The following is a 24,114-nucleotide window of genomic DNA, read 5'->3' as shown; positions in this document are numbered from 1 at the left end:
ATTACTCCGTATGAGGAAAGTAGATAATAATGTTAGTATAAAGTGACGTAGAGTAAAAAGAAGATAGGGTGGAGGCACCAAGACTGGAGGGAAATAAGGAAAATTTGCAAATTCCAGCCATTTAAAGTTCGTATTTTGCAAATTGCAGCCTAAAAGTTCATATAAATTGTAAATTACAGCCCGATTTAACTTTTTCATTGGTTTACAAGTTGAAAAATCTTCGATTAAGGTTTTAGGGGCCATGGGTTTCGAATTGAGCTCGGAATTAGCAAAAAAATAACGCAAGTATCTCGTTTTGCGTAACAAAAATGTATCGATTTGTGGGAAACTGTAAATACAAGATACTTACGTTATTTTTTTTTCTAATTCGAACTCAATTCGGGCCCCTAAGGGCTAAAATGACCCCTAAAACCTTAATCAAAGATTTTTCAACATGTAAACTGATGAAAAAATTGAATTGGGCTTCAATTTACAATTTATACGAACTTTTGGGCTGCAATTTGCAAAAAAAAAAATTTAAATGGCTGCAATTTGCAAAATACGAACTTTAAATGACTGCAATTTGCAAATTTTCCGGGAAATAAAAATAAAATTTGGTCAAACATAACATATACTCCCTCCGTCTCTAATTATTTCAGTTTATTAAGTTTTGATTCATTGAAATTGATGAGAGAGAAAAGTAGTAGGACCTAAAACAATTTTGTGCAAATAAAGTAGTGGTCCATATGTGCATTAATTGTATGAAGCAATTTTTAAGTAATGACATAAAAAGAAAATTAGGACAAACAAAAAGGAACAGAGGGAGTATCATTACCCATAAAATTATTTTCTTTTCATTCTATCTCAAAGAGAAAAAAAGTAAAGTATTCTTTCAAAAAAAAAAAGTATAGTATAAAAAATCTACAATCAATAGACCAAGCTAAATGGAAAATGAAAATCTCCTTGCCACAAATTTAAAACAAAACCTTGGCTCAAAAAATAATAACCCTAGTTTTTCAAAAATGTTATCCCTAAAACAATCTTGCAGTAGAATTTATTAAGAACAACCCCTTATTTATATACCCCAGTACCCCACTGTTGTTGCATCTCAAACACTTACCCCTCAAAATCTCACACTAATTTCATTTGGGCGGGAGAAGAAAAAAACTCTTTCATCTTTCTCTTCCAAATTCCGCCATCTTTCTCTCTCTTCAACCTTCACTTTCTCTCTCCTACAACAATGGCGGACAACAACAACAACAACAACAACAACAACCATGGCGGTAACCCGGAGTCGGGGGAATCTGAAGAAGATTCTTCATCACCGCTAAGTAAGCTTCGTCGTCGTTGGGAGCTTGCGTCTGTCCTTAATTTTTTCAGCGTAAGATCTCGCTTTCTTCGTTTTTTGGGTTTGATTGATTTTATGTTTTTTGATTTTGATTTTTTTTTGGAATGGAAGGTTTTTGAGCCGTTGATTGGTAAGGAATCGAAAATGTCAGCGGAAGAGATTGAAGATGCTTTGATTAATCCGAATTCTTCACTTACTAAGCTTCATATCGCGCTTCTTAAGGTATAACTTTTGTTTTGGGTTCTTAAATGTCTTACATTTAGCTGAAAATTTAAGCAATTTCTGAAAGTATTTTGTCTGATTTTTTTGGGTTTTTTTTAGGGTCTACTTGGGTAGTTTATGTTTGCTGCGTGTACGTTTGTGTGTGTGTGAGTGCCGGCGGGCGGGTGTGCCGCGTTGATTTTACTTGGATTAATTGTTATATGAACGTCTGTTTGTTGAAATTTAATGGTAGATTCTGAATGTCTATGAAAGAATTTTTAGATAAGAATGATCAGAATGTATGCCAGTGCTTTAATCAATGTCATTCTGTCCTGTTCTTGGTCTGAATCTTAGGTTTCGCATTTCTTTGTAAAACTATTATATTTGTTTTGTCTTTGATGGAAGTTAAAATATGAATATAGATGTTTAAAAAATTACATTGTTACTTGGCAGATGATCAAGTGAAGGGTTTTTTTAGTAGCTGTAATTACTTGTATATGCTTATTTAAACATTGATGATGCCCCTTTCGTGCAGCTTTGTATGTGACATGTATAATTGTGATAGCAAATACAGTTTAATGATTCTAGATGTCCTTTCTTAGGGCCCTTTATGAATAAGTTTCCCGGTAAGAGAAAGAAATAGGTAATATGGAGTATATGTTACTCTATGTGAAGTAGTGTTTGTGTAATATTCCAAAGTTAAACAGCAGCTAAAGCTCAGAACTTCCGCGACAGTTATGTGTTTTGTAGAGTTAAATAACATAGCTTATGGTTATTGCATGTGAAAATAAAACTGTTTTTGTCCAAATGGTTTTAAAATGTAATATCTGATCCGAATCTATAATGCACTTTCAGTTTTATTGAAAGGAATGTTGCTGCTTATCATCCCCCACTCTGTACATTTGGGTTGATCAACTAGAATTATTTTGTAGCTAAAGTTTAATGTTTAATGTAGAATATATTGCTCATTTGTAGCTAAAGTAATTTTGTTAATTTAGTATATATATAAGGTTCAATACTTTGATTAACTATGTAGGGTACCAAGCAACTGTATAACTGATCAAGAACTTTGCTTTTTGTAATTTGATAAGACTGGCCGTGATCTTGAAGTGTCATGTACAGTACCATATTAAAAAAATTGTTGTGCAACTGATTCTCCAAACTATTGTCATGATTTTTGTTCATAACATTTCTGTAATATTTTACAGGGGATACGACCTGTTAACAAAAAGTTGTCTGAACCTGATTACTGGGTGAAAAGTCTTTGTTTAAAGCTAGCTGAATGGTGGCCCTGGGTAGGTTTTCATAAGCCTGCACAGCTTTACTTTTGTTTTGACGTGGTTGATGAACTTAATTAAATCTTCTTTGTCTTTCTGGTTCCCTTGGGTAGGTTGCTGAAGGCAAAGTTCCTCTGGTTCCAGCAAAAGGGTATCATTGTTTGTTTCTTCACTTTGACTCTTACATTGATCAATTTGTTTTGAGAAAGTTTGGCTGCTAAGGTGCTAGATTTTATTGTGCAGAGAAGAAGTATCCAGATACAAGGAGCTTGATCCAACTATACGGTTGCTGATGTTAAAGGCATTGTGTGAAATCCGAGCATTGGTAATTGTTTTTACCTTCCGATTTATTTGAAATTTTTATTGTGTGTGATATTCCATGATTAAAACATTGTTGCTCAATTAATTATTGCAGTGCTAGTTGGTCTCCATTTTTCTTTCTGTGTTTTTTCGGTATCAACGAGTCTGTCTTTTAACTTAAATTTTGTTCAGAGTAATGAATGAATTTTGTTGCTTGTTGAATATGTCTCAGAGTCTCAGACTAAGACTTTTTTTATGTATTGAAGCCACTAAATTTTGGTGTTTACTTTCCTTATAGCAAGATGATCTGGTTTCTTATATCAATGATGCACTCAAGGAAGGGGCTCAAATATCTCAATTTCGTAAAGATAAGATTGGTCAAGAAAGAAATGGGGTTTCTTACTGGTAATTAATTTTCTGTCTGTTAACAGTAAAGCAATTCTAAGCAGTATGTTGGGTTTGATAATTCTATTTTTGTTTTTCTTTGCTCATAGGTATGATGGGGATCCAGTTATTGGTCATAGACTGTACATGGAAATAGACAATGGCATGTTGAAGCAGAAGCATAGGGGCAAAAACTGTCTAGATCTGAAAGAAACCAACTCAGAGTGGGAGATTCTTGCTACCAATCTTGATGAATTTCGTAAAGTCTCTGTGCGTATGATTGGAAGCTAATGATTGTGCTTGTCTTTACAATAAGTCATGCCAGCTGCACTCTGAACGATAATGGACTTTTATCTTCCTAATTTTGCAGGAGAGATTTTCTTCTTGCCAAGTTGGAGTTGAGGCAGCAGTGCATGAGACTATTGAAACAGAAGTTATTCCTGTACTTGAAAAATTGCAGAAGGTAAGGAAGTTGCTTTCGCATTCTATTTCTTTTTTATTCAACTAGTGATCAGAACTTTTTCTTAGTTTGCAGATGTTAACATATTTATTGTTTCATTTGTAGAAAAAAGAGAGGGATCTGAAGCGACGTCAGAGAGAGGAAGCTTATATGAGTGGTTGTCACTCCTATGCTGCTGGAGTTACCCGTTCTTGTCGCTCACGCAGACCTGTGAAGTATACATTTGGTATGCTGTGAAAACTCCTCTGCTGGAACTGTCATTAAGATGTGAATGTTATGCTGACAACTGGCATTAAAGTTGGTTACTAACACTGATATGATGTCATGGTTAATGCAATAGATCTTGCCATCCCGTCATCATTATAGGTCTGAGTATGGAAATCAATAAATTTCCTTTATGTCAATCTCTCTCTTCATATTTGCCCTTTGTTTGGTTAATGGAAGTTGGCAAAGTAGTAAAGTACTATTACAGTCAAGACATTCTCTCATTGCTGTCATTATTCTTATCTCTGCTTCCTATTCATTGTCTTAAAGTGTTAGGTTTCACTGCTTAGAAATTTGGGATGGTGCTTAAGAAGTTATGCTACTTCATTAAATCTTAAGCAAATACATGTATTTTGTAATTGACCAAACAGCTCCTCTACTTCTTTTACTTTCCTTTAATCAAATGTTTAATGTCCATTTCAATATTTTCTCTGATTTACATTAAGGTCAATAATTTATGAAGAGAAAGCCAAAGCTGCATGTCCTGAGAGATTGTAACCATAAAATAGTGTCCAGTTCATAGTATCATTTTTTCAGGGTATTTTCTAGTGTTGTGATGAGTAGTCTTTTACGTAAATTTGCAAAGTCTATCCTGTAGACTGCTCTCTCTCTCTCTCTCCCTTTTTTTTTTTATAAAGATTATGATGTATTAATATGTTTCTTGTGTTGATTTGTATGCAGATGATTTCGACCGGACAATTGAAGAGGCTATAAAAGAGACAAGGTAGGCTTTTTTGTTTGTTAGTTATTTTGATCAACAAAAATTAGAAATATCAGGTGGATGCTTGGTAAGTTATTCTGGTTGTCCTTTGGTATGCTGAGGGCTCTCTTGATGTGGGCAATTGAGCATTTGCAACGGAATACGTGTATTTAACAAGATCAAGTAGAAGGACGGAATTTGTGATTGATTAGCTCAAAGGCTTCGAATGATAAACATGGCTTTAGGCCATGACTCTCTCAGTTCTAATACAATTTTCTGGATACCCTTTACTTTCTATGCTTCTACTATTTCTACTCCTACCACAACATAAAAATGGCAATCAAGCCTTAATTAATACAAGTACTACTAGTTTGGCATTTTACTATTTCCGTCTAATACAACAAAATGTTAAAGCTGCTTGTCTCCTCTGTTTTTTGCTGCTCCTCAACGGTTCACTCCCCTCCCCTGCTCTGCTTCTGTCTTGCTTTTGCTGTTGGTAAGTTGCTGCCCTCGTTTGTGTCTTCTTTGATATACCACTGTCACGGGTGAAGGGTAAGGGTGCATTGCAATACCGCCCCCCAAAAGTGCCACCTTGTCCTCAAGGTGGAAAGTGGGAAATCGCTCCTTGATCGTCTCGGCATCCTCCCAAGTAGACTCAAAACCCGGAACTCCCAGCCACTTGATGAACACCTCTAGTCCACCACTGGCCCCTTTCTTCTGTCGCACCTCCAGCACATCCCCGGGCTCAACCACGAGCTCCAACTCCGGAGTAAGGTGCTGAGGTATCGTGGGAGAATTAGGAACATCCCCAACGGCGCGTTTCAGTTGAGACACATGGAAAACTGGGTGGATGCGGCAATGATCAGGTAAATTAAGTTTATAGGCCACCTTCCCCACGCGTTGCACCACCTCATAGGGCCCATAAAAGCGAGCCGCCAACTTCTCAAACGGTCTTTTTGCTAACGATTTCTGTCGATAAGGCTGCAACTTAAGGAACACAAAATCTCCGACTTGGAACTCTTCATCCCTTCGTTTCAAATCCGCATTTTTCTTCATGATGTGTTGTGACCGTAACAAATTACTCTTTAATTCATCAAGCATCAAATCCCTTTCTCGCAATAACTCATCCACGATCCCAACAGCCGTGTGTCTTGCTTCAGCCCTGAGTAGTTTAGGGGGTGCTCTACCATAAACCGCCATAAAGGGAGTGAATTGCGTGGAAGATTGAGGAGTGGTGTTATAAGAATACTCGGCCCAAGGCAGCCATGAAGCCCACGACTTGGGTTGTTCACCCGCGAAGCAGCGGAGATAAGTTTCCAACCTCTTGTTGACCACCTCGGATTGCCCATCCGTTTGAGGATGGTATGAAGTGCTCTTCTTAAGGTCGGTCCCCTGCATCCGGAATAATTCACGCCAGAATATGCTGAGAAAAATTCGATCTCGGTCTGAGACAATGCTCGCTGGAACTCCGTGTAGCCTCACTATCTCCTTAACAAAAATCTCCGCCACCTTGTACGCCGTGAATGGGTGTTTGAGCCCAATAAAATGAGCGTACTTGGATAACCTATCCACCACCACTAGGATCGTATCAATTCCCTTCGATTTGGGCAAGCCCTCAATGAAATCCATACTTATCTCCTCCCAAATTCTCTCCGGAATTGGTAAGGGTTGGAGCAACCCCGCCGGTGTTTGCTGTGAATGCTTGTTTCGCTCACAGGTTGCACAACTCCTCACATATGCAGCCACCTCTTTTCTCAACCCAGCCAAAACCAATCAGCCCCAATTTTTAAATAAGTCTTGGTTTCACCCGTGTGACCACCTTCGGGAGAGTCGTGATACAGCTGAAAAAGAGCTTGCTTCAAGCTAGAACCACGCGGCAGCACTACACGACCCTTGTACAGCAGTCGGTCGTTCTCTACTGTATAGCCTCGGGTTACATTCCCCTTCTCTACCTCTGCTTTCAGCCTTTGGATTTCCTTGTCTCCTGCGATCTCAGCCCTCAACACCTCCCAGTTGACCCTTGCGTGGTGATCAACGCTCCAAGCTCTCCATCCTCTTCGTCCTTCCCCCGTCGCGATAAGGCGTCCGCCACCCTATTGGCCACCCCGGGTTTGTATTGCAAATCGAAATCGAACCCAATTAATTTCCGCACCCATTTTTGATACTCCATACCGATTTCCCTTTGTTGGGTTATGTACTTGAGGCTTTGTTGGTCACTCTTAATCACAAAACGCCTCCCCAATAAATAATGCTTCCATTTTTCCACCGCCAAGCAAACGACCATGAGTTCCTTCTCGTAGATTGACTTCCCTTGCCCTCTAGGCCCCAAAACCTTGCTGAAAAATGCTACGGGTTTCCCTTCTTGCATCAAAACTGCTCCCAACCCAAAACCCGACGCATCGGACTCCACAATGAATGTTTTAGTGAAATCCGGCATCGTGAGAACCGGCGCTGTGACCATAGCTTCTTTGAGAGCCCGGAATGAATTGTCTGCCGCCTCCGACCACCCGAAATTATCCTTTTTGAGCTGATCCGTGAGTGGCCGTGCGAGATGAGCATACTGACGGATAAACTTTCGGTAATACCCTGTGAGGCCTAAGAAGCCTCTTAAATCCTTCAAGGATTTAGGAATGGGCCACTTAAGCATTGAGCCCACCTTCTCTTGGTCAACTGCTACCCCCTCACTTGAAATAATGTGGCCCAAATATGCCACCTTATTTTTGCCAAACTCACATTTTTTATAATTAGCAAACAAGACATGTTTCTTAAGAGTAGCAAGCACTAATTTGAGATGCATCACATGATCTTGATCATTACTACTATAAACTAATATATCATCAAAAAAGACAAGTACAAACTTACGTAGGAAGGGTCGGAAGACATCATTCATCAAGGATTGGAAAGTAGCCGGTGCATTAGTAAGACCGAAGGGCATGACAAGGAATTCGTAGTGTCCCTCATGAGTGCGGAAAGCGGTCTTATGGGTGTCTTCCGGTCTCACAAGAATTTGATGATAGCCGGCCTTGAGGTCCAACTTCGAAAATATCCGAGCCCCATGCAATTCATCAAGCAATTCATCGATCACCGGTATCGGATATTTATCGGGCACGGTCTCCTTGTTTAAGGCTCGATAATCCACACAAAACCTCCATGATCCGTCTTTCTTCTTGACCAAAAGAACGGGACTCGAAAAAGGGCTAGTTGAAGGTTTAATGATACCCGCCGCAAGCATTTCCCGGATGAGCTTTTCGATCTCATTTTTCTGAAATTGAGGATACCTATACGGCCGAACACTTACGGGATCGCTTCCTTCCTTGAGAATGATTGAGTGTTCATGTCCACGGCTTGGGGTAGCCCATTGGGCTCAGCAAACACTCCTTGATATTCGTTCAACACTGTTCTCAAAAAGGCGGGTGCTTGATCCACTCTCTGCTCCTCTCCTCCTTCCTCTATATTGTTCATTTCCACTAACAGACCCCCACTCTCCTTCTTCAACGTCCTCAACATAGCTTTCAAAGTGATTCCTGTACGAGCCAGACTCGGATCCCCATGAAGGACCACCTCTCTGCCGTCGACCTTAAAGCTCATTCGCTGGAGTTTCCAGTTCGTCACCACCTCCCCTAATTTCTCTAACCACTGCACACCCATGATCAAATCAGAGTTGCCCAATTTAAGGGGTAGAAAATCCTCCTCCACTTCGAATCCTTCTCCAAGCTTCACGCGAACCCCTTGGCAAGTTCCCCGACCCTTAACCGCTGCTCCATTGCCTAACGACACACCAAATGGGTTTGTGCCGGTGACCGAAATTCCCAACTTTTCCACCGTTTCCACGGAAATAAAGTTATGTGTGGCTCCGGGATCAATCATGACGATCACCGGAGTCCCCTTAATCGCCCCAGTCAGCTTCATAGTCTTCGGATTTGTGAGACCCACAATCGAATTTATGGAGACGGAAGTAGGAATTTCCTCCGCCTCCTCCTCCTCCGGCGCCTCTAACGCCACCAGCTCCCCTGCCTCGTCAGATTCGTCATCCTCCACCAACAATACGCTTAAACCCTTAGCGGAGCAAACATGGGTGGGGCCGGTCCATCGACCGTCGCACCGGAAACACAGGCCACGCGCCCTCTTGTCGGCGATTTCTCTCTCCGTCAGCCGCCGTACGTCGCCGTTGAATCGGGTGGTGGTGGTGTTACGGGTCTGAAACGAACGAGCTGGGCTACTTGCTGAGGCTACAGACGACTGTGGTGTTTGGGTTGTGTGGGGTGGGCCGTTTTGAGGGGGGTTACGACTTGGGCTGTATGGATATTGGGTTGAGTTGTGTGTTTGGGTCTGGGTTGTGTTTGGTTGGGCTGGCCCCACTCCCAATAGGGTTGAAGCGGGGCTCCGATTAAAATACGAGTAAGGTCCGGGTTTGGTGAAAGCTCCACCCGTTTTCCTGGCACTGTTGATCCGGTTCCTTTCTTCAACCCGAATTGCTAGATCCATGGCGTCTTCAAGGGTTAACGGGTTAAGTAATCGGATCTCCACCCTTATATCTTCCTTAAGGCCGTTTATGAACTGACCTTTCATTAAGCTCTCAGGCACGTCCATTAATGGTGACGCCTTCTCTATGAACACCCTCATATATTCGACGACGGTGGTGGTTTGGTGCACGGCCAACCATTGCTCGTGCAACGTTCCGGCGTTCACCGGCCTGAACTGAATTAACACGCGCCCCTTCAAGTCATCCCAACCACCAAGTGGTCGGCGCCGGCTTTCCCATTGGTACCACTTCAGGGCATCCCCGTCCATAGCTACCACCGCGGCTTGTAACTTCTCCACCTCCGTGAGATGGTAGAATTGAAAGTACTGTTCACTTCGCAGTATCCATCCGTCTGGATCGGACCCATCGAAGATCGGCATATCAAGTTTCCTAAATTTCCAGCTTCCTCGTCTGTCGTGGTTCTCTTCGTGTTGGCAGTACTGACCACCAGCTCCGGGTTCCCAACTCCCTAACCGAATACCATTGAAGGCTCCTGCTCCGAGGGGTGTTTCGTTGAGCCCACGGTTTAATGGTGGTGAGTCGTTGAAGCGGCTGCGATTCACTGGTTGCTCCACTTCTTCGTTACCCGCAAAGGTTTGGGCGGGTTGCTTTCCCAACGCCTTGAGAGCGCTGCGGATCTCGTCCAGTGCCCTGTCATGTCTGCTCGTCGTCATGGATAGTTGTTGGGTGATGTCCTGCCTAAAACGATCCATTTTACCCTCCATTGATTGTCTCACCTTATCAATGGACTCATCCTGTCTTTTCAGCAACGCTTGTTGCAGGGAATTTTCACCCTCCCCGAGTTTGTCAACGATTTCTTCCATTCTTTCTTCGAGCGCCGCCACTCGCTCCGGCGTCACGGTCAGAGATGTCGGCGGCATGCCTGCTCTGATACCAATTGCAACGGAATACGTGTATTTAACAAGATCAAGTAGAAGGACGGAATTTGTGATTGATTAGCTCAAAGGCTTCGAATGATAAACATGGCTTTAGGCCATGACTCTCTCAGTTCTAATACAATTTTCTGGATACCCTTTACTTTCTATGCTTCTACTATTTCTACTCCTACCACAACATAAAAATGGCAATCAAGCCTTAATTAATACAAGTACTACTAGTTTGGCATTTTACTATTTCCGTCTAATACAACAAAATGTTAAAGCTGCTTGTCTCCTCTGTTTTTTGCCGCTCCTCAACGGTTCACTCCCCTCCCCTGCTCTGCTTCTGTCTTGCTTTTGCTGTTGGTAAGTTGCTGCCCTCGTTTGTGTCTTCTTTGATATACCACTGTCACGGGTGAAGGGTAAGGGTGCATTGCAGCATTGTGATAATTCCTTTAGCATCAGTATGTAATTCTGATCTCGTCTTAAATAGAGGAAAAGAAAAATTGCATAGACAAAAGGATGTATATTCACCTGAGCTTTGCTACATTCCTTTGCATGCATGTTTGGGTTTGTCTATTTCATTTGCATTTTCAATTAATTTTTGATGCTTTACAATTTGTTTATTGATTAGTGCTACATTTCTTTATATCTTTTGTTTAAATGTTATTTTGTGATGATAATGAATGAGCGAAACACATCTCTTTAAATTGATTCATCTAGTAATGGGAAGGGTAGTGGTGGCTACTAGTATATGTACTGGTGCTGCCTCTTTTGGCTATTGCTTTTTCTTTGTAATCATTATCTTTGTGTAAAAACTACTGATTTTCAACTTTATTATTACTAGTATTAATTAATAATTATAATTGACATTTGCATGGCTATGTTTTGAGTATTAATGAACATTATAACATACAAGTGTTAGGCAATCCTGTCACTTATCACCTGGGGTCTTGGTTATTATTTTTGTCCTACTTAATCTTTCCCCATGAAGTTTTTGTATATGAATACATGTTATTATGTAATGATTTTCCTTTGGCGATTTGGTCTTTTAATTAATGTGATCAGCTGGCTGCACTCTCTGCCTAGTGCTTATTCTCTATATTTTCTGTTTAGAAAAGGGAAAGTTAGAAAGGTGGAAAGGAATGACACCAAGCATCCCAAACATGGGAAAAGTGGTGATGATTCTGGTGGAGATTTGCAGAATAATGCTCATGACGGATCTCCAGCTTCCACTTCCAAGGACAAGCAAAATGACCAACAGGATGAAGGGGATTCCAATGGTGAGGAAATTGACCAATTGAGTAAAGGTAGTGACATTGATGAGGAAGATGACCAACAGGGTGAAGGCAGTGAAAATGATGAGGACTATAACGAACAAGGTGAAGGCAGTGAAAATGATGATGAGGATAACCAACAGGGTGAAGGCAGTGAAAATGACGAGGAGGATGACCTTCAGAGTGAAGGCAGTGACAAGGGCAAGGATATAAATCGTACTGACATTGCTGGCAAAAGTGATAATGAGGTAGTTAATGATAGTGAAAGTGATTCAAGTGATTTTGAGCATGAAAATGTCAAGCAGGATGGAGCAAAGCATGATAAAGTTCTTTCGCAAGGACAGAAAGACAATGTTGCTACTGGCTTGAAGATGAAAAAGAATTCAGATCGTACTTCTCGTCAGAATCTTCATGAAGGCAGGAATCCAGAAGCTAAGAATCGATATAGGCAGAGGCCTACACTAAACAGTGCCTTCAGTTCTTTTGTTGTCCCTGATTCAGAAGATGAAAGCTCTCCTGAGAATTCGAGTGGAGATGCATCAAGTGAGGAAGATCCATCTGAGGTTGCTGATTCTGAGGATGAAATTAGCAGCTGAAAACTATGCTGATACACAGAAATAGCTCATTTCTCTGGGTTTTGTATTGAAGAGAAATGTAGATTTAATATGCTTGTAGAGTTGGCATAGGTAAGTTTTTGGCCTTTTGTTAATATATCTAATCTCTAGAAACTGTCTGTATCCACCAGTGTGGCCTCTGACTGGCGCGACCATAAGTGGATTCTGGAGCATGTTCAGCTACTCTAAAATGCTACTGGCTTAAGTAACGTGCTAAGTCGATACATGGCTTCATTTTGGTACTCATGGTGGTGTGTATATATCAAGTCCATGTATTCATATTGAACTTTTGAGAAGTACACTTTTGATGTAACTGCAGAAAAGCAACTGGTTAGGATATCTTATATAAGAAGTTCATTATCTTACTGAATTGCAAGTATTTAATCTACTCGCATAATAGAATATGTTTAAATTATCAATAGTCAAGTCATATCACGGAAATATGATCACATTTTCCTTCAATTGGACAGCTTAGACCTTGTTTAGTTCACCTTATTTTTATTTCAGAAAAAATAAGTTTAGATTTGAAAAAATAAATTCAGATCAGATCATCATTTTATATGTAGTTTTTTATCGCTTAATATTTTTAATTTCTTAATGAAAAAAATTCTGAAAATCACATATTAATAAAATGCATATTATTACGAATCTAACAAGACCCCACTTGATATATTTTTTCGGTATAGATTATTGTATATTTAAGGTCAAAGTTTGGTCAGATTAGACAAGATCTGGTCAAATAAGATACGTTTAGATAAGCAAATATAAGGCGAACTGAACAGGGCCTTATTATCGACTGAATCGTTCAAGTTTAGATAGTTATCTTTAAATTGCATCGTAGGGTATGAATTCTTTCTAAGGTGTGTAAAGAGATAAGAGATCGGATTTATGTGTCGAGGAGAGCTATAATGAAAATTATTGGTAAAATAAGGTTATGTTGCAATAATTTTGTTACTTTTTTTTTTTTTGTTTTTTTGAACAACAATAATTTTGTTACTTCCTACAAAGGAATGCTTATGCAATTAAAGAACGTAGAAAGAATTAATTTTGTTTAATATAGAATTGACCACGATAAAATTTATGTAAAAATGAGCTACTTAAATTTACCAAGTCTTATGAACAAAGTCAGGATTTATCTTACCATACTCTGTAATATATTGATGAATTTATTTTCTTTGTGCATTTGGTGAAATAAAAGATTTTACTTGATCGTAGAGTGGTAAATCCATAGTTCACTAGTGTTCAATAGTTCTTTAGTTTTTGATAGTTGACATTAAGGCAATACTAGATTTATTATGCATGCTTTACTTGAAAGTGTAACATAATTTATTTTAAGCAAAACAGGTGCAAAATAAGTCAATAAGAGCACTAGCATTCAAGAGGATATCTATCCTTTTAGCTCTCGTTTTATGTACTTTTTAGCTTCCTCTTGAATGCTAGATTTGCTAAAATGATCATCTCTTGATTAGGAAACTAGCTTACTTTCTGTGGAAAGAAAACAATGCCTCGACCCACGTGCCAAAGCAAACAAAAGAGAAAGAAGAAAAAAAAAAAAAGTAAACGTTGGGAGCAAAATGCCAAACCAACGTTATAGAAGAACGGTCATATGCATGTCATATTTGAATTTGATGATTAAATTATGTTAGGTATTGCGAAAATTGATATATACAAGTATGAAGATATATAATCTAAAATCATTTACTAGCTTTACCGAATCAAATTTTTGTACTACATAAACACAAGAACAAAGATTAGCATGTAAACTATCAATACAATTTAGGCACATAACAGTTGGACAGGAGACTAAGCTCCAAGGCTCACCTCTATTTCACTTGCTTGAGAACCTCTATATATATATCCAAGCCCTTACACATTACAAAGGCACGCAAATCTTTAGCACAATCCATTTGCGTATTCACTAATCTTATCTTTTCATAAGTTTATAACCGACTTTATCATTGGAGCGAGTTTACTAGAACCTCCTCGAGGGCAGTTGACATCTTTGATTGTGTATGCTTCATTTTGACACTAGTCGACTGATATTGGCCCTAAACACGTCCTGTAATCCCATACCGAAATATTATTACACTATTTCACTTTGCTAGTCTAAGACCCTGTTCTGATTAACTAAACTGAATATTTTATGAGAGAAAAAAAATTAAGAACTAAACTGAACTTATTGGAGCTGAACTGAACTGAACTGAAAATAAGCTAAAGAGAACAAGCCCTAAGCCTAATCGAAAGATTTATATTATGATGATAATATGTAGATAAAAACCTTTTCTATTATCATTATTATTATTATTTTCTATTTTAATTTTTATAAAGCTCAATAATTTTCAATACTTCGGGTCTATTCAATTCAGTTCATCTCTAATCAGTTCAATTCCTAATTTCCTTCTCTCATAAACAGTTTTTTTCAGTTCAACTCCAATCAGTTCAGTTTAGCTCACTTCAATTCAATTGTTTTCAGTAATCGGAACAGACCCTTCGTATATCATTTCAAAAGATATCACTCCCCTCTTCTCACATTATAGTTCTAGTTTTACTATTTTGGAGATCTAAAATATTTTTAATATTTCTATATTTGGATAATTTGTAAATACCATTATACTTTCAAATTTTTTTAACTTACTGAACTTTCTAAATCACCCTTAAATTTTCCATTTGTCTTGTACCTTTTTTCACGGTCTCTTTTTAACTTTTGTTTATAATTGTACTTTTACTTCTTTGTTTTTTTTAAATTTACTTCATCCACTTTTTTTTCAATTAATTAAATATCATGAAAAAACACAAAAAAAAAAAAAACCACCGAGTATAAATTAGGACGGTGGGAGTATTTGCTCAATGAATCATTCAATAAAGTTTATACTCGTAATACATTACTGTAGTACCTTCTTTAGAATTATGGTGATATAGGTATATCTGGAATATTCTTACAACAAAGTCAGGATGGCCGAGTGGTCTAAGGCGCCAGACTCAAGTTCTGGTCTTCGAAAGAGGGCGTGGGTTCAAATCCCACTTCTGACATTTTGTGCAGCAAATTATTTAGGGCTTGTTTGGCATCATTTTTGGTTTTCATTTTCTTGTTTTTTTGAAAACCAAAAACAGGAAACAAGAAAAAGGTGTTTTTCACTTTTCTGTTGTCAGTTTTCAAATTTATTATAATTTTAATATGTTTAAATAATTTTTGATTCATTATGGGACATATATCATATACTTTTAAAAAACAAAAAACCAAAAAACAAAAAACCACAGTAATGCCAAACGAACCCTTATTTCCTTGCTTCATTTTTTTAGGGAGTTAATGTGCTTGTGCACAACAACTTCTATTTATTTACTCCGTATTATGCAATTACAGTATTTTTCAAAGCTTACGGATTACACAATTATTCAATTACTATACAAATTAGTTTTTACTTCGTATGATACTTGTATTACGGATTACTTGATATCCCTGATTAATAGGTACCTGCAAATCTTTACAATAGAACATAGTAAACAAAAGTGTGTAACTTCTCAACCCAATCCAAATAATAGCTTTTAGGTCTATCTTTTGTTTAGTTGTCTCTCAACCATTACTATGAAGGCATAAAGCGCATAAGGGTAAATTAAAAGCGTAACTAATTAATGTTATGTAGAGTCTTCAATTTGTGAGTTTTAGAGTGGAAATATTCTCCCACATGGAAAGATTAAGATTTGTTGGATGTTTTTATTGATTTGAGTGTGCTAGGTATAATTGATTAGGGCCTATTTGTTTGGGCTTTGGTTATGGCTTTATAAGTTGATGATTAGTAGTGTTTTTAAAGTTAGATTTCTTTTTACAAAATTTTCGTATTTTTATTAACAATTTGGGCATAATCTTGAGTAAATATCTAACTCAATCTAACTCAATTCTAATGATAACTATTGGGTCTACCTTTTGGTTATTCGTCTTCCTACCACCACTATATTCATAAAAGCGCATTAGAGAGAAATAAAGTGGGTGTGAGATTGTGATACAAGCCAAAACTTTGAGTTCTCCTCATCTTCACACATCAATCTATCTCTAGTCGAGATCGTGTTGTATTATTATAACCTCCGAACAAGTCAAATTATTTCTTCTTCTTTGTTTCATCCAATGCATATTCCACGTTTTGTTGCAACTATAAGAGGAGTAATCTTCTCAAGAGCCATGTCGTGGTGTCTAAATGGACATTGCATTGAAATAAAAAAAAAAATTATATCGGGCCTAATTTTGCTAACACAATCTTGTTTCTAGAAGTGGTACTCACGAGTCTACGTTGTGCTGCATTATTTTTTTGATCTTGTTATTTTTTTCTTCGTTGTATCATCCAACATGTATTCAAAGTCCTGTAGCTATTATGGGTGGAGCGAAATCCTCATGAGTCATGGCTTAATGGCAGCAATAGCAGCATAATAGGCGGTCTCTTTGATTTTTTTTTTTTTGCCCATGCACATGAATAGATCCGCCCCTGTGTCTAAGTGGACATTGCCTTGAGATCAATAATTCAATATACGTTAGATATATCGAGTCTAAGTGTATGTATAACCATGCTTTATGAAAGTGGTACTTATGTAATCACGAGTCATAAGCTAGTGTTTTATGAACTATTGTTTTCGTAATCGTACCATGAGATTAAATCCCTACTACAACACATTGTGTAAAATGTGAAATACCTTTGCTCGTCCTATTGAATTTACAAGGGGCAAATTAGGAACGAAAAAAAAAAAACCAAAAAGGCAAAAACAAAAGGAAATTCATTTCGCAACTATTTTCGAAGCTACGAAAATCAACTCGAAAGTGAGAAACATTCACCATCATCTTCTTCTTCAAGTGAAATCCCAGAAATCTTCTGCAACAATCAATTTCATCCGCCATTGAAGAGAGAGAAACAAAGCTCTAAGCTAAGAGAGAAAGTGTGATGGCAAGTACTGGAAGAGAAGCAAGACGACGTCGTATTTTACAAGGAGGACAAGATCGTCTAGCTCTTATCACAGGTCGTAAACCTAGTCTTTCATCTGATGCCAACGATTCCGATTCATCCCAACCGTATGTTCCTCAACAACAGTATCATCAAGATCTCAAATCAGTTCTTCCTTCTGATCAACCTTCAGGTAGTTTCGTCTTAATTTGCTGAGATTTTTTATTCGTCTTATATTTTATTATTGTCGGAAATCCAATTGATTATATTATTCATTTTTGATTTGCTTAGATGATTTAGGGTTTTGAATATTGTATTTATTTGCAATTGAAATGTAGCATTGATGAACTTGTTGGATATTTTAGGCGTGAATGAGAAATTGAACTAGACTTGGAATTTTTCTAGTTGTTTTTAGGGTTTCGAAGTTTTAATTTTTAAATTGAAGTCGGATTTGCATGATGGGGAATAAATAGGGAGTTTTTATTGGGAGTTTATTAGATTATTAGAATTTTTACAGTTCAGATTTGAGCTAGTACAAAGTAGTATATTTGGATAGAGAATTTACTCATAGGTTACTAGTATTTTGGGGGATTTTTTTTGTCCCCCGGAAATGTTCATAAAGAATTGGTCTAATTATGGATTTTGAAGCAAGGAGAAACAGAAGAAAAAGTCGCAAAAAGTCAATTAAAGATGAGAGTTTTGTGGATTCTGATTTTAAGCTAGTGGGCACTGGGTACCTTTAGAAGAATAGGGATAGTGGTTTGGGAACTGTTGTACGGCTTTGGAGAATAAAAAGATGAAGACATGGAGCTTTTATTGGTATTGTCTCTTGAACGTCATTGGACGAAGGGTAATCTATTTGGATTGGATGAAAGATGATTACTTCCATTTCTGTTATTTTGTGGACCAAAAAATATAGAGGGTATTCATAGTATTTTCTAGCAAATGGTAAGGTTTTGGAAAGGGTGATAGATTTACATGAGACTATGAGAGTATGTGTTTCAGGGTTTATGACATTAGTCCAAGGTGGGGACTGGGGGACGTAAGGATGAAATCGTTATTTTTTTTAAAGATTGTTACCAGATCATTGAGTGCACATAAGAGGCCAGTGGCTAAAAAATGTAATGTGGTGTTGAAGTGTTGTTAATGTATTGTTTGAGTTCATTTATGTGGCTCTTTTGTTGTGATTAGTCTTCATAAGAGGCAGGAAAAATAATACTGCATGTAGGTTTGTTGGTGGATGAGATTTGTGGATTTGGGGAACTATATGTTTTAATCTCAAATGCTTGAATTTAGATGTAATTTGAATGATTGTATGATTTTGAAATGCAAAAGTTGAGCTCATTTACTAGGAACTCAGATCCTATTTGGCAATTTGTAGGTAGTGGCTAGCTGGTAGTTCATTCCATTAGCTGTTAGTTGATGGATTGAGGTGTACTCTGAATGGATGTATGGGTTTGAAATGCAAAAATTGAGATCAAATTAGTTGGCCCTATTTACTTTGGGAATTTGGATCCTATTTGGCAATTTGTGGGTAGTGGCTAGCTGGTAGTTCATTCCATTAGCTGTTAGTTGATGGATTGAGATGTACTCTGAATGGATGTATGGGTTTTAAATGCAAAAATTGAGCTCAAATTAGTTGGCCCTATTTACTTTGGGATTTTGGATCCTCTTTGGCAATTTGTAGGTAGTGGCTAGCTGATAGTTCATTTCATTAGCTTTCAGTTAATTCCTTTAGCCAATTTGATGAGCTGATTTGTTTGTATAAAGATGTTTGGTGAATGTGAATTGATAGCATATATTATGTAGCTGTTATAGCTGCTTGAGTGTATAATCTGAGATGTAAAAACATTGACATGATTTATTGTTTATTGTTCTTCAGTCAATAAGTTTTGACAAAGTTAGCTGTACTTTTGATTTTAATAATTTACAGCCCCCTTAATATAATCTTCTTGTGTTAAAAAAGAAAAGAAGGATGTCCTGCAATTAGCTAAACTACCAAATGATAGTATTAGTGGACTGACATTTTACCGCAATCCTGAAAACTTTGGCTGACCCGTCTTTATCAAAATAGGGCCTATATATATCAGATCTTAAGGGTTCTTTTTCTTTGTTGTTTTTGCACATGTAATTGGATTATGCCGACATCTTCATTAGCATGTTGTTGATGCACACAGCTGCATGGATCAGTACCATGATTGCAGAATTTATTAGCTGTTCTCCCTTTACACATGTGTTATTACTTCACTAGTTCATCACTCAGGCACTCACCGACTTTTCTTGATTAGATTTAATTTGGGGGTATGTTTGTAGCCTCCTCTTATAAGGCTAAGTCCTTTATGTATCATGTGTGATAACTTCTCACTACTCAGGCACTCACTGACTTTTGCCTGTCTGTATCAACAATGCAAAGAACCATTATTGATGTGGTAAACCGAGACAGATGAGAAAGCTGTACATAGATGCTTATTGTATTTTCAGGCTTGATGTTTGAACTAACACTAGTAATAGAATCTATTAAGCAAATCTTTTAGTTTTAGCAAAAAATTTGATAATGCATTATATGGCGAGCAATGATTGAAAAAATGAAATTGGTAAGAAATCCGGGTCCGTAGAGTCGAAGGGTTGTATGCTCTTGAGTTTTATGCTTGCATTTGCACCCTACTTGACTCACTGCTAAATGGAGATCGCTTGTGTCAAACCAATATATCCTAATCAACTCAAATCAGAATTTGATGAAATGTTAAGAAGAAATCTGTTTTGTTTTTTTTTTTTAAAAAAATGTTTTATCATTCACGAAGATATAAAAAATAAGAATCTCTTTTGTAATTCCTCCATACCCTATTACAATAGGAAACCAACCTAGAGTCCATGACATGATTTTCACCCAAAAGTTCTTTCAATTATTTATGATTATTATTATTAAAAATTTGTGTTACCAAAACATGTTTTGAGTATAGTATTAGTGATGTATTTTAGAAGTGATAATATCTCAAACTTGTTATATACTTATAAAGAATTAAAGATGTACTACCTCTGTTTCTTTTTAGTTGACACATATTCTTTTTTAGGAAGTTTTTTTTAGTTGACACGTTTTCTTTTGGGGTAAATTTTTTACCTTGCATTTACAAGCTATCCCACTTGCTTTTTCATTCTCTCCCACTCTCTCTCCTCTCCTTAATATATGTGCCTAAATCAAACGCGTCAACTAAATAGAAACGGAGGAAGTATACAGTAGTTTTTTGATAGTTTGACCTGGAAAGTCAGATTAAAAATCAGATTGGACTGTTATTGTATAATGGATGAACTAATTGGTAAGATTGGTGAGTGGATGACAGGCTTGCAGATGGGTGGGGACAGAACAGGCTAAAAACAACACTCTTTAGGGTTAATCTTAGTCGGTATTTGTTCAGGATAGTGGTTGCAAAGTTGGCTGCCAAGTAACCAGGTCATTTTGATGCTGATATTTGTCAAGAAAACAGCAGCATTTGTGGTTGTTGCTGAATGTTACTAAAGTGGTATGAAATGGTTAGCTACTTGCTATCACTGTGGTGTGGGCCATTGGGATATGGTAATTCTCTCTCTTTCTGGGGGTGATGGTGTGTGTGGACTTTTATAGTTTCATTTGAAAATGAATCCCTAGCCAATGACAAGCTTACCTTTAATGATCCTTTGGGGTTCAATTTCTTTGGAATGCAGCACACTTTTTTGTTGTCTCTAATTATTGATTTGAGTGGAATGACTATTGAGCTCTGAAAGGAACCTACCTTTAGATTGATGCTTTTCTGGAAAAGGAAAAATACTTCTCCAATAATTTCTCTGACCTCTCTCGAATATGGGATCAAAGGGTGTGAGTGCGTGGTTGAATGTTTGCAAAAAGAAGTGGACCTTATATTTGCAATGATGTCTATGGGAAAGAAGTTAAGATTATTCTCTTTTGGAGGTCGAATTTGAGCTGATCAACCTTCTTGATTTAATTTAAGCCACCATAAAAGGCAATTGTATGTCTATAAGTTTGCAAGATTCAAGGGGTGTAACGCGTAAGCTGATTGTTTCCGTGTCGCTTATCTTGAATCTTTAACAGTGGTCTGTGTGTGTTTATAGTACTATTGTATTTACAATGGGAGAAGCAAGAGTTCTGTCTCAACCCCACAGCTCCTTATGAGTTATGACAACTGTAGATGTTTGCTGTTTTGATTGTTGTTTGGCCTTTTCAATTTTGTTGTATTGGTGACCTTTATAGTGTATGTTTGACTTGTTGAAGAAGTAGGAGCAGAAGAAGGCCAAATCTAATCATGTTACTGTATCCATTTAGAGCAATATGAAGACTTGTGAAAACATTAGTGCACAGCTGCACATATTATTAATTTAATATTCTGGTTTAGGTTGAATATAGTGTGATACTGTGACATATATTTAAAATGGACCTGAGAAAGCATAATGATGTCTGTGGCGTGTGGTGCCTAGTAACTTTCAAAGTCCTTGTGTTGCCAATATTAGTATCAAGTAGTCCTATGACTAGCATTGCTTGATAAGTAAAAACTAATTGACTTTGTGGTTACTGTTTTTGGTGCTCCTTCTACTCACTGAAGCTTCTATGATGTTGAATGTTCCAAGGTTCTCTTAATATTAGATAATTTGTGTGCTTTGAGCATTTGGTTATTATGTTGTTCTTTATGGATTAAAGTTCTCATTAATGGGTTGCTCATTGATTGGTTTTGCAGTCTCTCGAACTGAGGAAGACAAACCCCCATGCTTTATGCATGATCAATCTTCAAACATCAATCAGGATGATGCATTAGGTGGTCGAAGCAAAGAAGAACCCTTGTTAAGAAAATCTGAGCCAGTAACTGAACCCCTAAGAGCAACCGCATCAGAAGATAGCAGCAAAAGAGAAGCTTCTTCCGGAGTTCAGAAATTTATTGATGCAGCACTAGGGGTAGCCCAACAGATCCCCATTAGTAATGTAACATCACAGCAAGTAAGTGCGGCTGTAGCAGAGACTGAGCATGATAGATTGTTGTGTTCTCTAACAATAGCAATCTTAGTTGTCCTGTCATCCGCTGGATTTCCAATAGTGGGCAGCAAGGTATTTAGGGGTATCTTGTTATTTCGACCACTCTTTCTCGTTTTGATAACCAATATAACACTTATCGTCCGGAGACTACTACCTGATAATCGGAAGAATGTGTTACGAGGTGATAAAGATAGAACATCACTTTTAGGTGACGGGTATGCTTGGGCTGAAGATGCTGGGAAGGCGTTAGAGCTGGGATTGACGCTAAAGAACCTCTCGGGTTCACTATTCATGGATTGCAGTGTATATGCTACGATTGTTGTATTTGGCCTTTCTCTGTTTGGCTGAAAGCCACATCTCTAGTTTTTCTAGGCTTAAAAATTTCTCCAACTGTAACGTACTCAACTTTAGTCATGTTATGCAATTTTTTACTTTAGTAACTTTCGCTGCAAATTTCCGCTATAGTTTCTTGCAGCTTTAGATTAAAGTTTTGCAACTGAGAGTTGTACACAGCATCTCATCATTGGCTGAAAAACCTCTCATCATTGGCTGAAAAACCACATCTTTAGGTTTTGTAGGATTTTTTTTATTTTTTTATTTTTTATTTTTTTGTTTATTGTAATAATTATTATATCATAATGTTAAATTGTTCCTCATTATCTCAAGAGCCCGGCTAATTGTCTAACAGTAAATGGTTTGGTAACTAACATGGTTGCAGTGTCAATTGCATGTGCCCTTAATCATAGTCCACATACAATGTTCTTGCCTCTTTTAGTCACCTTACTAGCAATGATCTTACACAATCGTTACGAGTAGTACCTTGTTTCGGTGTATTTTAAATTTGACAAGAGCTGTGAATTGAATGTGCTTGTGTATTACCTAAGAATCATCAGTCCTTGTGGTACTATATAGTATCTTGATTCATAGTAACTGCATGAAGATCAATTAAAAGATCCCAAAAATCTGAGTCACATGTCCAAATCACTCAACCCTAGCAAGTGGTTACAAATTCTGTTGAGCAAATATTGTAGTGGGGTTTCCATGAATGAATCAGTCAACCCCTTCAGTTACAGGGTTTTTATCCTCTACACACTAATTACTCAACTTATAAACTTGATCAACCACTCGTAACCACACGATCGAGCTCGCTCTCGATCAAACCTCTACAAGGTTGACAGGTAATGGACTCTAAAACAGATATGGTATGGATGCAGCACAGCAGAACAACACCAACTTACCCCAGAAAGAAAATTTAAAAAAAAAAAAATTAAAAAAACTGTGAACAATTCTGTGGGGCGGCTTTCAATCAAATAGTTAGTAAAGGTACTTGGGATAGTACCCTTTTGAAGAAGTAATAGTATCCACTCCTATTTTGGTAAATTCTTTCAATCTTCCTCCTGTCCTATAAATATAGGGTACCCTCTCTTTCAAGGGCTACACAATTCCATCTCTCCATCTCTCTTCTCTCTCAATTTTTTTTTTGAACTTTTTTTTTTGACATCCCCTCTTTAAGTGATTATATAATAAAATAATCGGTTGATAAATAAAAGCACGGATTCTTGTAGTGTACAGTCGTAGTCGTACTTGTACTCGTAAATTAATGGTAATTAATTAAGCACATATATATGATGGATTGTAGGGTAAGAAGGGGGTAAAAGAGTGGGAGCAAATTAAAAAGTGGTGGGGGAAGTTGTTGACAGAAGATAGAGAGCACAGAGGATGAAGTGCATTGGGATATTTGGATTTGGGGTACTACTTAAAGCTTAGCTTGCTATCATTATTATTATTACTGCTATTGCACTTCACTTTCCTTCGTGCTCTCTGTGCTTCTGTCATCATCAGTTCCTGCCTCTCTTCTAGCTTTCTCTCTCTTCCCTCTAAATTGCTCTTTGTTTCCTACTATTACTATTAAATTTTATCATTTTTGTTAATGTGATGATGATATTCTTATAGGCTTGTTCGTTATCA

At 37.6% G+C, this 24,114-nt stretch overlaps 2 protein-coding genes and 1 non-coding gene across 3 annotated transcripts; all 3 read left to right on the top strand.

Annotated features, from left to right (window-relative positions):
* Positions 1–1,107: 1,107 nt before the first annotated feature.
* LOC145584616 (DDT domain-containing protein DDR4-like) lies at positions 1,108–12,568 on the top strand. Its single transcript, XM_081641428.1, has 11 exons — positions 1,108–1,360; positions 1,439–1,549; positions 2,737–2,823; positions 2,919–2,956; positions 3,049–3,130; positions 3,404–3,510; positions 3,600–3,759; positions 3,860–3,952; positions 4,055–4,175; positions 4,895–4,937; positions 11,430–12,568. Exons 1-11 carry the CDS (start codon positions 1,220–1,222, stop codon positions 12,184–12,186), a joined length of 1,740 nt encoding a protein of 579 aa, XP_081497554.1. The 5' UTR covers positions 1,108–1,219; the 3' UTR covers positions 12,187–12,568.
* Positions 12,569–15,150: 2,582 nt separating this feature from the next.
* Positions 15,151–15,234, top strand: TRNAL-CAA (transfer RNA leucine (anticodon CAA)). Its single transcript has one exon. It is a non-coding gene; the product is annotated as a tRNA-Leu (tRNA).
* Positions 15,235–16,703: 1,469 nt separating this feature from the next.
* LOC145584615 (uncharacterized) lies at positions 16,704–22,777 on the top strand. The gene is made up of 2 exons (XM_081641426.1): positions 16,704–17,322; positions 21,854–22,777. The coding sequence occupies exons 1-2, from the start codon at positions 17,130–17,132 to the stop codon at positions 22,492–22,494; spliced, it is 834 nt and encodes a 277-aa protein (XP_081497552.1). The 5' UTR covers positions 16,704–17,129; the 3' UTR covers positions 22,495–22,777.
* The last annotated feature ends 1,337 nt before the right edge of the window (positions 22,778–24,114 follow it).

This window comes from Chenopodium album, chromosome 16 (genome assembly GCF_948465745.1).
Source record: "Chenopodium album chromosome 16, dcCheAlbu1.1, whole genome shotgun sequence".
In the NCBI taxonomy this organism is placed as follows: Eukaryota; Viridiplantae; Streptophyta; class Magnoliopsida; order Caryophyllales; family Amaranthaceae; genus Chenopodium; species Chenopodium album.
The sequence above is the reverse complement of the archived record's forward strand: the minus strand, read 5'-3'. Positions and strand labels throughout refer to the sequence as shown.

What these genes read in the sequence shown, in the direction of transcription:
- LOC145584615 (XM_081641426.1), top strand. Translation starts at nt 17,130, where the DNA reads ATGGCAAGTACTGGAAGAGAAGCAAGACGACGTCGTATTTTACAAGGA. An exon ending in TCCTTCTGATCAACCTTCAG is followed by an intron (nt 17,323 to 21,853) that starts GTAGTTTCGTCT and finishes TTGGTTTTGCAG; the next exon opens with TCTCTCGAACTGAGGAAGAC.
- LOC145584616 (XM_081641428.1), top strand. Translation starts at nt 1,220, where the DNA reads ATGGCGGACAACAACAACAACAACAACAACAACAACCATGGCGGTAAC. An exon ending in TGTGTGAAATCCGAGCATTG is followed by an intron (nt 3,131 to 3,403) that starts GTAATTGTTTTT and finishes CTTTCCTTATAG; the next exon opens with CAAGATGATCTGGTTTCTTA. An exon ending in ATGAATTTCGTAAAGTCTCT is followed by an intron (nt 3,760 to 3,859) that starts GTGCGTATGATT and finishes CTAATTTTGCAG; the next exon opens with GAGAGATTTTCTTCTTGCCA.